The sequence below is a fragment of the Nyctibius grandis genome, chromosome 13 (genome assembly GCF_013368605.1).
Source record: "Nyctibius grandis isolate bNycGra1 chromosome 13, bNycGra1.pri, whole genome shotgun sequence".
Taxonomy (NCBI): Eukaryota; Metazoa; Chordata; class Aves; order Nyctibiiformes; family Nyctibiidae; genus Nyctibius; species Nyctibius grandis.
In genome coordinates, this window is record NC_090670.1 from 10,235,153 (window position 1) to 10,250,541 (window position 15,389).

The 15,389-nt window shown below is 42.0% G+C and overlaps 1 protein-coding gene across 1 annotated transcript in view; it reads left to right on the forward strand.

The window, feature by feature from the left end:
* The first annotated feature begins 109 nt into the window (after positions 1-109).
* TAF1 (TATA-box binding protein associated factor 1) overlaps positions 110-15,389 on the forward strand; it is a 33,262-nt gene continuing 17,982 nt past the window's right edge. The window contains exons 1-18 of the mRNA XM_068411788.1: positions 110-253; positions 477-594; positions 1,187-1,303; positions 2,267-2,386; positions 2,829-3,070; positions 5,138-5,356; positions 5,789-6,007; positions 6,193-6,394; positions 7,656-7,772; positions 8,179-8,346; positions 9,939-10,066; positions 10,179-10,286; positions 11,139-11,312; positions 11,414-11,587; positions 11,672-11,776; positions 13,117-13,317; positions 14,246-14,387; positions 15,162-15,292. Of these exons, the coding sequence (XP_068267889.1) occupies positions 128-253; positions 477-594; positions 1,187-1,303; positions 2,267-2,386; positions 2,829-3,070; positions 5,138-5,356; positions 5,789-6,007; positions 6,193-6,394; positions 7,656-7,772; positions 8,179-8,346; positions 9,939-10,066; positions 10,179-10,286; positions 11,139-11,312; positions 11,414-11,587; positions 11,672-11,776; positions 13,117-13,317; positions 14,246-14,387; positions 15,162-15,292 (2,811 nt within the window). The 5' untranslated portion in view covers positions 110-127. The remainder of the gene's footprint in view (positions 254-476; positions 595-1,186; positions 1,304-2,266; positions 2,387-2,828; positions 3,071-5,137; positions 5,357-5,788; positions 6,008-6,192; positions 6,395-7,655; positions 7,773-8,178; positions 8,347-9,938; positions 10,067-10,178; positions 10,287-11,138; positions 11,313-11,413; positions 11,588-11,671; positions 11,777-13,116; positions 13,318-14,245; positions 14,388-15,161; positions 15,293-15,389) is intronic.

Below are 15,389 nucleotides of genomic sequence, written 5' to 3' on the forward strand. Positions count from 1 at the left end.
CGCGCTTCCTTGGGGCGTTGCGGGGCGGGGCCGCGCGGGGGCGCTCCTGGCCGGCCCGGGGTGGCGGCGGCGGCTCCTTCCGGTCACGGCCGGGCCGCGGTTCCGGTTCCGGTCCGGCGCCGCCGCGATGTCAGACTCGGAGAGCGAGGAGGAGGCGGATGGCGGCCGCGCCGAGCCCTTCTCGCTGGCCGGGTTCCTCTTCGGCAACATCAATGAGGCGGGGCAGCTGGAGGGGGACAGCGTCCTCGACAAGGTAGAGCGGTGCCGTTCCGGGGAGACGCCGCTTCGGCCCGGCCAGCGGCGCGGGCTGAGGGACGGGAGAGGAACCGGGGTCCCGGTGGCGCGGCTCCGGGGCGGGCCAGGGAGGAGGTGTCGGTGGGCCAGGCTCCGGAACGGGACCGGGCAGGCGGTTAGGGGGCTCGGGCTGGCCCGGCTGGTGGAGCCTCCCGGCTGGGACGTGGCTCTGGTCTCTCCAGGAATCCAAGAAGCACCTGGCCGGTCTGGGTGTGCTGGGACTGGGCAACCTGATCACTGAGATCACAGCCAGCGAGGAGGACAGCCCGGAGGCCGATGGAGCCCACCTGGACGAGGAAGGTTTGGCACTGGGGCACCTGCGGTTAAATGACAGAGGGGCTGCAGGGTCAGAACTCTTACTGTAGAGGAGGAAACACATCTAGGTCATCTGGGGCTGCAAGGAATAGCATGATGTTGTCTGGTCAGAGGTCCTCTGGCAAAGGCCTTGCCTTCTCCTTCTCGCCAGAGTGAATCCCACCTTATTTCCTGGTCACTTACGCACTTGTTCGCTTTCAGTTTTTATTACTTTTGTTTTCACTTGTCTCTTCTCCCTCACAAATAAGTTTATTCTGTGTTTTCCCCTGTGTCAAACAAGCCTATTTAGTGCACAGTATTATTATGTCTCTATTTCTGAGCTTGTTGAACAGTTTCACTGAGTAAGTGAAAGGTATTCCTTGTGCTAAAGTTTGTTACTTACCAATCTTTATGGGAAATTAAGAGTTCTTGGAGCTTTTGGTTGGAATAAGGGGAAGAATACTCTGATGGGAGGTATTAATCAGATGTTTTTGTTCCTCTAAGAAAAGGAAGCGTAGGAAAGGATTCATAGCGAAGTCTGAAGTTAGTAACATATATTAGATAAAGTTTTGCATGACTAGATTTCTTTTCTTCCTAGGCTGGGTTAAGAGCACGGAAGATGCTGTTGATTATTCAGATATCAATGAAGTGGCGGAAGATGAGAGCCGTAGGTATAAGCAGGCAATGGGCAGCCTGCAGCCAGTTCGAAGACCAGGTAAATGGGATTAGCAGTACAGCGCTAGCTGTATTTTGGGGCCTTGACAGTCTCTTACACGGGTGGCATTGTGCCTTTTCACTCCTTGCTTCAAGAATGCAATATAAGCTTTTGTGAAACTCTGTTTGTTATCTTCTTTTTTTTTAAGGAATTAGTTCCTCATTAAACTGTACTCAGAAGAGAAACCAGGATCCTCCTTTTGCTCTGGGATCCCCTGCAGAGAATATGCATTACTTGCTCATATTTCTTTAACCTGTGTTCTTAGGAAGAGCATTATGCAGGAGGCCAGGTGCTTCTCGGAGATACTCATAGATATAAGGTCCTCATCCCTTAGAGAGTCACTTCAATCTTAATATCTGTCTCCTGTTTTACCCTTGAATTCTTTTCCTGAAATGACTTTCTGCAGAAGGTGCTTTGGTTCTTTTGTTGGTCCCAGGGATCTCTGCCTGGCCTAGAACAGATTTCCAAAAACATACAGCTTTTCCCTTTCAGTAGCTGCTAGTGCAAATGCTAAATCTTTGCATATTCCTTAAAGCTGCCTTACACTTAACCTTTCTGTTGATATGTTGTGGTTAATGGGATGTAAAGGTGATCTGGGCTTTTTAACCACATTTTTCTTACTTCTTTAGCAGCTTTATTGCTCTGCAAAGCGTGCATAAGGGGAGGTGATAGGAGAATGAATGTATATATATTTTAAGTGCTTCAGTCATCTTTCTGTCAGTTTGCCTTTTTCCCTCCTTCCCACTCTTTCTTAAATTTCAATCTTGCAAATAAGTTTGTGCACAAAGCTGAACTTGTAAGAGTTTTGCATCTAGTAACAAAATGAGAATGGTCTCCTTATACTAATGAGAAGACAGGGTCTTCTCGTCACGTTGGGACAGGTATGAGATAGTATAAATGGGAAGGGTGCTGGTTCCCTTTTATTGTCTGCTTAATATGCAGTCTTGTCTCCTGACTGGTTAGATGAAGATGAGGATGATTACGATGCTGACTGTGAAGATATTGATTCCAAGTTGATGCCGCCTCCACCACCACCTCCAGTACCTGGAAAGAAAGAAGATGAAAAGGATGCAGCTGCCACTGGTGAGTGAGGACTTTCTTCTCTCTGGCAATATGAATATCTGAGGGAAGCAAACACTGCTGTGTAGCAGTTCGTTCTGCGTCAAGCACCACACGTCGTCAAAATTTGGGTCTGCAGACTGCATCTAAAGGTGGGTCTCTGTCCTGATATGGAATGTTATAGGATTGTCTGAAATGTAGGATGAAATATTATATTTCCAGTGATTGTTAAAATACTGATATTGACAATGAAACTGCTTTTTTATCTCATCCTCTCAGTTGTGGCTGGGAAAATCACCTGGAACGCTTAGGATAAAATGAAAGGTTAAACCAGAATGGTACTGATAACACCTGCAGAGGCTTAAATTTTGCATAACTTGGTATAAACAGTAGATGTGGCATTTGGGGTTTTACTAGGGGACAGGGAGGAAACCTGTTTGTTTATAAGGTGCTTGTTCTATTGTAGTATCTGAAGATGGAGACGGTATCATTTTGCCCTCCATCATTGCTCCTTCCTCTGCTGCCTCCGACAAGGTGGATTTCAGCAGCAGCTCTGATTCTGAGTCAGAGATGGGACCTCAAGAAGCCAGGCAGGCAGAATCCAAGGAAGGCAAACTCACACTTCCTCTTGCAGGAATCATGCAGCGAGATGCTACCAAACAGTTGCCAAGTGTTACAGAGCTCTTTCCGGAATTTCGACCAGGCAAGGTATTGTAAGAGATACGTGGAAGTGACAGAAACTGTATCATGTAAGCCCTCTAAATGTGAATCTCATAGTACTAAGGGTATGTAGTAAGTAATCGCATAGATGTTCTTGCTCAGCTCAATACTTTCTTTAGTTTCTGTGTGCTGCTGTTTCCAGATTGCTTAACATGTAATGCTTTTCCTGCCATTTGCAGGAGCCTCTTAAAAAGCATCATATAGATCAGGGTGTGAAATAATGTTTTGCTGTTCTGTAAGACCATAGCACGGCCTGTTGATTTGTGACAATTGTTTTTCTGAGGTAGTAGAGAATACTTTTGCCAGATGATTAAAAAACATAATGCTAGTCTGTCTGCTTTCTGACTTTTCTGGCAAATATTTGCTCTTCCTTTCATGCTGTCGTGAACTTGGTGTGCTCTTCCTGAAACAATTTGTGATCTGTATCCTTTACTTAATCCTCCCTCAAAACTGCTCTGAGTACGGATCAGAAATTAGCTCAATAACAAGTTGGTTGAAAGAATGATCATTTTTTGCACAAAGCAAATTCCTGACAATACTTTCCTAAATGCTCCCAAATAGCAAATGTAGTCCATGTATTTCAATAATTATTTTGAAAGTTTTAAAGATGACAAGAGGAGAGGAAATGTGGGACACGAAGGAGAAAAAAGATGAACTTATAGGTGCCAAACAGATGGTTGTGAGCCAGGATAACTTGGTTTTATATGTGCCTCCATCTCAGGCTTTGTGTAAGGAGCTGAGCAATTTGCATAATTAAACAGCATGTTTTAATGATTTAGCTAATCTCTGTCTGTTAGAAATCTAGGTGAGACTCTAGCACAGAAGTTAGCATTCTGGATGTTCTCTTGGCTTTTGCAAATTTGGTGTTTCCTGTGTTACTGTATTTTGTATCAACTGGTGTGTTCATTTCTTTGGTGCTCAACATGTAATGTCAGGGACTGGTTCAGTGTTGAATGTGCAGGAATCAGTGCAAGCTGTTAAGCTGAGCACCTTTCGTGACTAATCCATGAGTACTAGAGCTGGCAAAGCCTGAAATCCTGTAGATTTGGCTGTGAGGATTGGTTGATTTCTGAGAATGTGCATGTTAATGTAGCACTGGTTTTCGTGATGAAACCACTTAAAATAGCATGTGGAGAAGGAGACTTTGTGTTTCATTAAACTGTTGTAGCTTAACTATGTCTGAGACCTTTGCCCTTGGTGAAAGGTCATTGAAACTGGCCAAAGGGTTCAGAAGTAATCTGGGGAAGTTTTGGGAAGAAGGATAACGTGGATGTGGGCAAAGATGGACAGAGTGGTTATATAAACATTATTTCCTTTGGGGATCAGCATAACAGATTAACAGGGAACATTAATAGGATGCATTTTTACAAATCTTTGGTTATAATTCCTGTTTCCTAAATCTGTCAGTTAATTTGGGAATAATGCTTTCCCTCTTTACAAGAGTGCTCTGAAGAAACAATTATCAGTGCTTAAAAAACAGAAACGTAATTGTAGAAGAAACAGAAGAGAAAGTTTGTTATTGTCATTAGGGCAAGTTTTGGAGGTATGCGGAATGCATATAGGGGAACTGCATTATGATGGAAATAAAAATGAGTGTATTGTTTCTAGACCGTGGTATTTGCTTTTATCTGGTTGCTTAAGAAATCTCTGCTTTATATAACTGTCTTCTAGCTTTGTCTCTTTTGCTAATAATTTTATCAACTCTTCTTCAATCTCCATGTGTCTTTCTGAAGGTTGTGGATTGTTCAAAATGAAAATAATTGTTTCCAGGTGGTGTCTGACCACATGCCCAATACGTAAAGGCAATCTTCTTCCCTCTGTTGAGTTTCTTGTGTCTGAAATTAAGACTAAATCCTTTTGAAAAGGAAGGATCCATCAAACAGATGGATCAAGAAGTTTATTTCAAGTATAACCAAGAGATTGTTGATTGCAGGCCAAGCTTCTGAATTTCAGAGTGCTGTCTTCCATTACTGCTTTTCAGGTGAGGGAAAGACAGACAAGCATTCCACAGTGTGTTTTTTTTTTTCTGACCCTTTTTGTTTTTTTCTATTCTAGGTGCTGCGTTTCCTGCGTCTCTTTGGCCCTGGAAAGAATGTTCCATCAGTTTGGCGTAGTGCCCGAAGGAAACGCAAGAAGAAACATCGGGAGTTGGCACAAGAAGTGCAGATACAGGAGGGTGAAGTTGTAGTTGAGAGTGGAATGGAAGGAAAATCTCCTTGGGAATATGAGTTTGCTGCTCCTCCCCCTCCTGAGCAGTGCCTTTCAGATGATGAGGTGGGATATCTGAGACTTAGAGAGGGTCGCCAGCTAGCACTGGGGGTAGTAGTGGATTGGACAGCGACTTCTAGAGTAAAGAGCTTTTCCTCCAAAATAAAACTGGAGGACAAGGTTGGCTTGTATTCCAGCTGTGCAGAAGCTCTTCTCCAGATACTAGTCAGTGACTTCAGGTGATTGCTTCTTACTGAGAAGGCTGCATCCGTGGTACAGGATCAATAGGAGAGCTTATCCTCTTTGTATCAAGAAGAAATCTCTGTGTTCTTGGAAGTCTAATTGCAGAACATTCTTAAGGCAGCTAGTAAGTATGGAAAAGCACTTCTTAGAAATACCTTTCTTCTCTGAGAATAAGCTGGGAAACTTGGAAGGAAGAAAACTCTTACTGACCCTTAGACCGTCAGTGTAACAGTTCTCTCCTTTCCTGTGCTCCAGATTACCATGATGGCACCTGTGGAATCGAAATTTTCCCAGTCAACTGGTGATACCGACAAAGTGACGGATACAAAGCCTAAAGTGGCAGAATGGCGCTATGGCCCAGCACAGCTCTGGTATGATATGCTGGGGATCCCTGAAGATGGCAGTGGATTTGATTATGGTTTCAAGCTGAAAGAGAAGAAGGAGCAGGAGGTTAAAGGACACGCAGATGAGGGGGTGAGAGGGGAACTGTGGGGGAAGGTGCGGAGACGTGTGGCACTAGGGATTGCTGCACAATGAGAGCTTGGTGATGGGCCGGTGGATGGTTGTGCACCGTGCAAAATGAGGCTTTTAATTTTCCTCCTTTAGTTTGAAAGTATAAAGTCAATGCAGGTCTTCAAGCAGCTGTTCTTTCTTTGCAGGATGCAGGGTTGGTGGATGAGAAGGATGATCTGCTAGCTGATGAGCACTTCCTTATGGTGACACAGCTCCAATGGGAGGACGATGTTATCTGGAATGGAGAAGATGTCAAGCACAAAGGGACTAAGACACAGCGGGCAAGCTTGGCAGGCTGGCTGCCATCCAGCATGACGAGAAATGCCACTGCATACAATGCCCAACAAGGTAATCAATGGTCTGATAGGGATTGTACTTGCTGTAGTTGAGCTGACTCATTGTATGCTTTTGTCTCAAATACAGAGCATAATTCTTCCTGCCAGGGAACGTTTTTTGGCAAAATCACAACTTCGCTCAGAATTCTGAGACAATTTCTTTCTTTCCAAAAACAAAGTAGATCCCTTCTGTTAAAGAAAATATCAACTCTGACTTTCTTCTCTCCATGTGGAATACCACATGATAGATCCATCTACATGAGTATCAAGCAGTGCTGCACTTAAGATGTCTGCTGTTCATAGGCCAATGGAATTTTCTTTATATGTTTTCTTATAATTGGAAGAACCGTGTAAAAGTCTTCTGAAGTTTCTCCTGAACTAATAATGGTATTCTGCTTCTTCTAGATAGGAAGCAACAATTCTTACAAGGCTCACACTTTTCTCTTAGATGCATTTTAAATATAAATTGCTTGGTAGAATGAATGTTTATCATCTGTTTGTTATATCTTATCCTGCTTCTACAAGGGAAGAATAATGGAAATGTCAGATCTTTATTGGGTACTAGTGTCAATCCTTTACTGTTCAGCTATGAGTACAAGACACTCTGAGGAGTTGGGTAGGTGAATTGGAGATAGCATTTTATAACAATTTTCATTTCAGCACAGTTGTGCTTGAGCTATCCAGGCCTGAGCTTGCTGTGTTTTGAGTCCCATCAAAAGCTACAGTAACATGTTAAACATGGTTCTTCTGTTCACATGTGTTAGGTCTTAGCCTTCCAGAAGTATTAATTTAAGTGACATAAGTGTCACGTGAGCGTAGCTGAGTTGGTCTGCCCTGGGAGAAGCTGCCTCCACAGAGTGATTCCTTGAGGTCTGCTTGGCCATCCTTTTTTCTGTGACAGTTTGACATAAGACAGGAAGCTGCTGGAGGCCAGACCACCCGTTCTGTCAGTGGCAACTGCCTGCTCAAGGCCTCTCACTTTTATAGGGACCACATAGAAATGTATCTTATGCTTTGTCTTGCAGCATATGCAAAGCAAGCCAAACATAACTTTGAAGAGGCTGCAGACTCCAGCAGTAAGCTGTGGGTGCATGTGTTTTTGTAAGTCTTACCCGTACTAATGACACATGACACTTTGTGATATGAGCAGCAGGCCCGTCCTGGTTCAGGCTGAAAATCTCTCCATGCAGCCCCCAAGTTCTGATTTAAGGCAATGCAATGCTCCCTAACCCTCCCCCTCAAAGTAACCTTACTCGTGTTTTTATTTTCTCTAGGTTTGAACCGCAGTGGCTCTTTGCTCAATCCACCAGTTCCACTAGCACAGAAACCAAATGTAGCAGGAGTCCTAGGTATGGCAAAGGGCAAAGAAAAGCAAGCCCCTGAACAGCAAGGTAATGAAGATGTCAATCTTTGGCCTATGAATAGGTTCATGTGACACATATTTCTGTATAGACTTGTGTCCTAGGTAATAGCAGGGTCCTTTTTTTGGCAACAAGGTATAGATAAAAGGGATACTTGTTTGCTCTAAAACCTGTTAGAGGCCCTATTTAATTCTTGGAGGTTATCTGTGTTTCAGTGGAGCAAAATCTCTAAGCATTGACAAAGCTGAGACTTGGGGTTCTGCTTCCTCTTTGCTTCCAAGATGAGTTTTTTTTTTGCCTTTTAGAGGTCCTGTCTCAGAAAGCCCTGAAAGATGGGGCAGGTTGAAGGAGTAAGATGTGGGGATGAGCTCTGAAATGGTTTTCTGCCAAGGTAGTGTATAAAACTCTTAAGGATTCTACCTTATGATTGTTGCAGTTTCCCTGGATGAAGACAAACCCTGGTACTCTATTTTCCCAATTGATAATGAAGAGTTAGTATATGGCCGTTGGGAAGACAATATCATCTGGGATGATCAGGCCATGGAAACCTACTTGGATCCCCCTGTTTTAACACTTGATCCAAATGATGAAAACATAATTCTAGGTATGTTTATGGCATCCAGAAATTTGACTCAAATGGGAAAAGACAAGTGGAAATGCAAGCAAGGATTTATAGTCACACTGTAATAGAAATAAATGGACTAAGGTAATACTTACGGCCTTTCTTTGTTCTGGCTTTTGAAGATAATTTGCAAGTAATCAAAGGCCTAAGCAGAAGGTGGCAACACTAATAACTCTAATGGTGTGGTATATACTTTCAGCTCCCAAGTTAAAAGCAGTAACAGGAGAGTAGAAATTAATGCCCTGAAACTTAAATTTAATATAATTAATCTGACTCTTAACTGTGTTTTAGAAGTGACTGTCTTAATTTTACTTGCATGCGTGTTGGTTTGAAGAGGGAAGTAGAGAAGTAAACCACAAACTAGCCCTTGCCATTCTCAGCATGGCTTGTATTCAAAGCCTGAAGAAGCAGATTCTTTAAGCCTCTTTCAGGCTATGGTAATGCCACATAGGAGCTATGGCTTTGCATAATACCTGTGAGCATTTTTGTTGCTGCTATAAACTTACTCAGTATTCTTGGAGTTTGATTTGAATGTACTCCCTGCTTATATTGCTACAAGCTGGAGAGATGTTTGTCTTATTTGGACCACTAAAATCACCACTTTCTCTTAGAGCTGTGTGTTGGTAATCTTCAAGCAGCCTTACGTAGTTTAAGGATAGGCATATCTTGCTGCACTTTATATGGCCTGGATTACATTTCCTTTCTCAGGAAAGTGGGTCAGTTCTAAGAATTTCTATGTCTATTGATTGGACTGTTTTGTTATTAGGCAGCAACCTTGAAAATCACTCTTAATTTGAGCTTGGTTAAAGTAAAGACAAACAGACTATCAGTATTTTCTTTCCAAGTCTGAAATACAACATAAAATTGCAAATGTATGTATAAATAGTGACAAAGGTGAACCCATTCTTATTTTATATAGAGTGACATGAGATCTGTGGAGGAAGTTGATACAGCGTTTACCAAGCCAATGTCATTAGGCCCTGCTTCTCATGTGAAAATCTTACTTGGTGAATCCATGCTTCACAAATTGCTAACTTTTAAAATTCATGCTACTTTCCTGGAATTTTTCAGGAATCCCTTTTGGGTTCAGGTCCATATCATCTTTGGATTCAGTCTCACTTTCATGTTGTATATAGGTGGGGAAGAAAAAGATTATTAATACATGTAGCTGGAGATCAGTATTGGCACTTCTGTTACCTTGACTTTCAACTCTGCAGAATAGCTTTGGCAGAACAGATGCTATTTCTTGTACTTTCATTGATTAGATTATTAGTAAATTTTGTGTTGAGCAGTGGTTACCCCGAGCAATCCTCACAATCACCATCCTCCCACTCAAATCTACTCGCTGCTGAAGAACGTAAGGTAGAGATGGAGCTTTTCTGTGTTTGTTGAGCTTGTTTCATATTAACCTGTACGGAGGAAAAGGGGGAGGAGTGTAGGAGGAGGACAGTCACCCCAGAAACTGAACAAAAAGGCTAAAATGTCTGACCAAGCTGCAGCTCAGTGGCAGGTTGCGATGCTGAACAGGGAACCCTAGGACAAGTGCCCTACAGTGTGATTGCTTGTGTTTTTAGAAATTCCTGATGAAAAGGAAGAAATGACTTTGAACTCTCCATCCAAGGAGAACAAGAAAGAATCTTCTCTAAAGAAGAGTCGAATCCTGTTGGGAAAAACAGGTGTCATCAAGGAAGAACCACAGCAGGTCTGCATAAGCTTTAGCACCTTGCAGGTTGGGAATGATGTGGAAGGAGTGATTTTTTTTTTTTTTTTTTTTTTTTTTGACACCTCTCTCTCTGTGTTTAAAATTGAATTAGAACATGTCTCAGCCAGAGGTGAAGGATCCCTGGAACCTCTCTAATGATGAGTTTTACTACCCCAAACAGCAGGGACTTCGAGGAACCTTTGGAGGCAACATCATTCAGGTAGTCACAGTAGTGTTGGCTATAGAGTGAGGGTGCGTGTGTTCTGGTAGGAGGTTTCTAGCTGACAGTCTGATTTAGGGTTTGTAGAAAACCAGCATTTAGATTACAGCAGGTCAGTTACGTGTTCATGAGAGAGATTTTTAGTGTTGTTTAATTAAAACGATAGAAAGGAGTTTGAACGAACTTTTCTTGATTGCCCCATCAAACTGAGGGCAGTATCTTGCTGTATCATACTTGCCATGCTTTTGTTTAGTGTCTATTTCTGTAGTACTCTTTCTGAAGCTGTAGTGGGAGGGGGGGAAATTGGTGCAGATAGTCAAGAGGTAAGTCTGTACTTCTGCTACTAGTGTGTGTTTTAATCTGGATATTATAAAAATAATTTAGATAATTATGAATTTGAACTACTGCTCACTAGCCCTAGGTGAAGAGGAGATTTTTCTTTCCTCTTTCATTGTGGTATTCAGTGACCTCTTCTGAAACCTCATCTGATTCCAGCCTCTTCTGTAATGGGAAAAATGTATGTAATTCCAAGTGCCCTTCTCTCCCACTGATAGGGATAATGCCTTTGCATGCTCCTAGTTAATAAAGAAATCCTCTTATTAGGTACCATTTGAAATAGTAAAATTAAAGTCATCTCTGTACAGAAAGGAAAGATCTATATATGGACCTAAGCACTTTCTGTCAAACGGCAACACGTATGATAACAAGTGAATTCCAATGCACTAGTATTACTGCTAGCAGACCAAAAAATATTACTAGGTCCTGTTATATAAGGGCTAGCAGAATAGGATGATGAGCTTGGTTTTGAGATGATAGCTGTCATTCTTAACACACATTTTCTTCCTGTGTTAGCACTCCATCCCAGCAGTGGAACTTCGCCAGCCATTCTTTCCCACCCATATGGGTCCTATGAAGCTTCGTCAATTTCATCGGCCTCCCCTGAAGAAATACTCTTTTGGTGCCCTGTCCCAGCCAGGGCCCCATGCTGTGCAACCTCTGCTGAAGCACATAAAAAAGAAAGCCAAGGTACAGTTATTTTTCTCTGTATGTAATGTCTGCTGTGGCTCCATTTGCACAGCAGATCTGTTTGATGTGCTGTTTTCCTAACACTGTCTTCACTGGCACAGATGAGAGAGCAGGAGCGTCAGGCTTCTGGTGGGGGTGAAATGTTCTTCATGCGCACACCACAGGACCTAACTGGCAAGGATGGAGATCTCATCCTTGCTGAATACAGTGAGGAAAATGCCCCTTTAATGATGCAGGTTGGCATGGCAACAAAGATTAAAAATTACTACAAAAGGGTGAGTATACAGGTTTTGCTATTGGACAGTGATTTTCTTCTGCCTCTCGCTGAATGCTCACTGCACCTTCATTGCACATTGCAGAAACCTGGCAAAGATCCGGGAGCCCCAGACTGTAAATATGGAGAGACTGTTTATTGTCACACTTCTCCGTTCCTGGGCTCTCTGCATCCAGGCCAGTTACTGCAGGTAAGAAGAGCAAGCATAAGACGACAGAAAAGTTGAATGTGGAGTAATAGGCAGAATGTTTCATGCCCCGTTTATTGAATCACAAATAATGCTCAACTTCCAAAAAAACGGATTCAGTTTCATTTCCAGTTTAAGTCTCTTTGTTTAGTGATAATTCAGTTCTTGGCTTTTTTTAAAAGAATATCTTTCTGTTATATGCTTTTTAAAATTGTTGTAGGAATGATAGGAATTGCAGGAAGTGAATCTTTACTGCTTTGCTTTGTAATGGCATTAGAAATACTGTTAGAGAGGACTGCGTGGAAGGCCAGAGCTGCTTGAATGTTGGGGAGCTCAGTAACTAGGTGTTGGAGGGGATAGAAAACATGGATTTATCATGGTCCAGGATGTGTGAGCAAAACCTTTTGTGTACTTGCTGAGAATTGCACTGCTAGTTGTCTGCTGGATGCCAGTTACTAGTCAGGTGTGTAGACTTCTGCTTTTATGAGCCTTTCTTTGTTATTGAAATACATACAGTTGAGATGGGGAGAGGAGCTAAGAATGTTATAAGGACCACCTGAGTACAAAACCCATGATAAATGTAAAAATAAATCGATTTCAGTTAATGCTAGCTGCTCTTGCTGCAGCAATAATTCTGTCCATGCTGTACCACAGGAAAAAAGTAAGGTGAAGGTTGATATTAGAGATTCATCACAGGACTTCTGGAAAGCTTGAAGTGAGGACAGGGCCATCTCAGGGAAAGCTTTGCAATGTGGATAAGGGTAGTGTGGGAGAGTAGCAGTGGGTAAGGCTTGTGGAAGCCTTACGGGTGGAGAAAACCCTTCACAGAAGAGGATGGTCTTTCCAGTTCCACTCAAGTCTAGTGCCTCCTTGGTGCCAGTTTAAACTTTCTTACCTTTAAATGCTGAACTCTGCTGCTTTCTGCTTTTCTGGTTAGGTTCTTACAACCTTCTTTCCTGAGCAAAGTCTTCAGTCCTTGCTTCTGTTGCCTTCTCCCGTTCCCCAACTGTGTGTGTGTCCTGGGCTGGTTGCCGTGGTTCTAGTGTTCTTCCACATATGTGTTCTTTCTGTCCCTTTTTAAAGTACTTCTTAAAGGTCAGTCCAAAGAGCCCTGCAAACTCTTTCTGCATTTGTTCTAGGTTTTCTTATGCTTTTGTGCTTCATCCTTGGTTATTCTCTGCATAAGCAAGGAATGTTCTGACTGCACATCTATATATATTGTGATATAAATGATTGTGTACCACTGGAATGACTGGGTTTTTTTAAGTTTTTTTTTGTAGATTGAGTTACAGAAAATTTGATCAAAATCTGACTTTTAAACTTTGATTTGTTTCTCTTATTAGGCATTTGAAAACAACCTTTTCCGGGCCCCTATCTATTTACATAAAATGCCTGAAACGGATTTCCTGATTATCCGGACACGACAAGGCTATTATGTTCGAGAATTAGTGGATATTTTTGTGGTTGGTCAGGAGTGCCCACTTTATGAAGTCCCTGGTCCCAACTCTAAACGAGCTAACACCCATATCAGAGATTTTCTGCAGGTATGTGATAAGAGACAGTTTGGGGATCTGAAGGGTATTTGTAGAAAGCCTATGGCATAGGCACAGGCCTCATGTGGACAGCCTTGACTTGAGAAGCTCGTTGCCCTGCTATGGCTCCCTTTTTTTTTTTTTGTTGTTGTTGTTGTGAGGTAAGAGCACTACAAGAGTTGGATGTTAACCATACAGACCATTTTGGTTGTCATTTAACCAATGATTTATGGCATGCTGCTTCTGTTTACTTGCATCCTATCTGACAAGTATATGATAGAGGCTTATTATTAGCCAAAATAAAAGGTTTAGTAAGTGTAAGTGGATTATGGAAAGGATTACATAAAAGGATTATGTAAGTGTAGGAAACTGAAGAAATTAGAATGAACTTTGAAGTGGTTATGCTTTATAAAATGACAGTTACATGAGTTTTACTAAGAGGCAGTTAAGGGATCTTATCGCAGTCCTATCACGTAGCACAAAATCAGAGTTGCTTCATAGGTCGTTGATTTCCTAGATCCTGAGGCAGTTAAGGTTTGGGACTGTCAGTAACCATTCCATTAAATATCCCCAAATTTAGATTTCTGAAAAATTTCTAGTAATATACTGTCAGCTTAATTCAAAATTATAACTCAAGGTATTTGCAGAGCAGGAACATCCCTGCCGTTCCCAGAGTTCAAGTTTCTGTACCAAAGCATGAACATTTCTAATGTGATAATACAAAATTTCAAGACAAATATTTTTTCCGCATCTCATTCTCAAAAATAGCTGAACCTGAAGCAGACATGTGGCTTGGAAAACTTTACTAAGTAAATTTGTAAGAAATAATGGGTTTTAAGTAGGGAGTCCCAAGTAGTCATTAGAAATGGCATTGTTTATGCTGTCTGTGCAGGTTTGTTGTATTCTTTCTTCAGACATCACAAACGAGAATTTTTTCTAGGTTTTTATTTATCGCCTCTTCTGGAAAAGCAGAGACCGTCCTCGGAGAATTCGCATGGAAGATATCAAGAAGGCCTTTCCCTCGCACTCAGAGAGCAGCATCCGAAAGCGGCTAAAGCTTTGTGCTGATTTCAAACGCACAGGTATTTAAAGATTTTATGTGGAGGTCAGCCATTCTTTGCTGCTCTTGGAGTTCCAAACAGAGCAGGTGGAGGCAACATCTCCTGCTAAACCAGTTTTGAAAACATCTATTTGAAGAACTGAAATGTAACCTCATAGGTTTTTTTGCTCTAATTTTTATAAATGTGCACTTTCTTTTGGCACAAGCGTGCTTGATGGTGAGAAATTACTAGTGTCTGGACTTTTTTTTTTAATAACCCTTTGGGCAATGATTTACTCGTAAAGTAACGATGTACAACACCAACACGTACATATTCCCTTCCTGCTGTGTATGGCTGTGTTGTGTTTTGCAAGCAAATACATGCCAGTAGAAGCTTGTCCCATCTTCATGAGTCTAATAGTGCTCTGAGAGCCTGAGTTCTGATTTTTATATATGCAGAATGATAAATGGGTGATAATATAAAGCTTTTTAGGCTAGCCACGGGGAAAAGTAGTTTGAGGTGAGGAAGTGAAAGGTGGATTAAATGCTTTTGGAATGTAGTTTGTACATTGAATGAGCATGATGAATGTATGAGAGTTTGCTGATACAACAGGCACTGAGGTAGGGGGCATTGATTTAGACAAATGCAGAATGAAAAAACTTACCACTTTTAGTGGTCTAAGTGTCACAGATTTTTCACACTTACTCCTTCTGCCAGCATTGCTGCAGGGTACCTAATCTTGAAATACAGTTAAGATTATGGTAGCATTCAACATTTGTGGGAAACTACTCAGTGTTTGATCTGTGCATTTTTCAGGGATGGACTCAAATTGGTGGGTTTTAAAGCCAGATTTCAGATTGCCAACAGAGGAAGAGATCAGAGCAATGGTATCCCCAGAACAGTGCTGTGCTTATTACAGCATGATTGCAGCTGAGCAGCGACTGAAGGTAAATGCTCTTTGTAGGCTATAAGGCAAGTTACTGACGTGTAGTTCTGTGAAGGGTGAGGCTAGGTAACACCGTCTGCCTAAAGCTGATTTTGCTA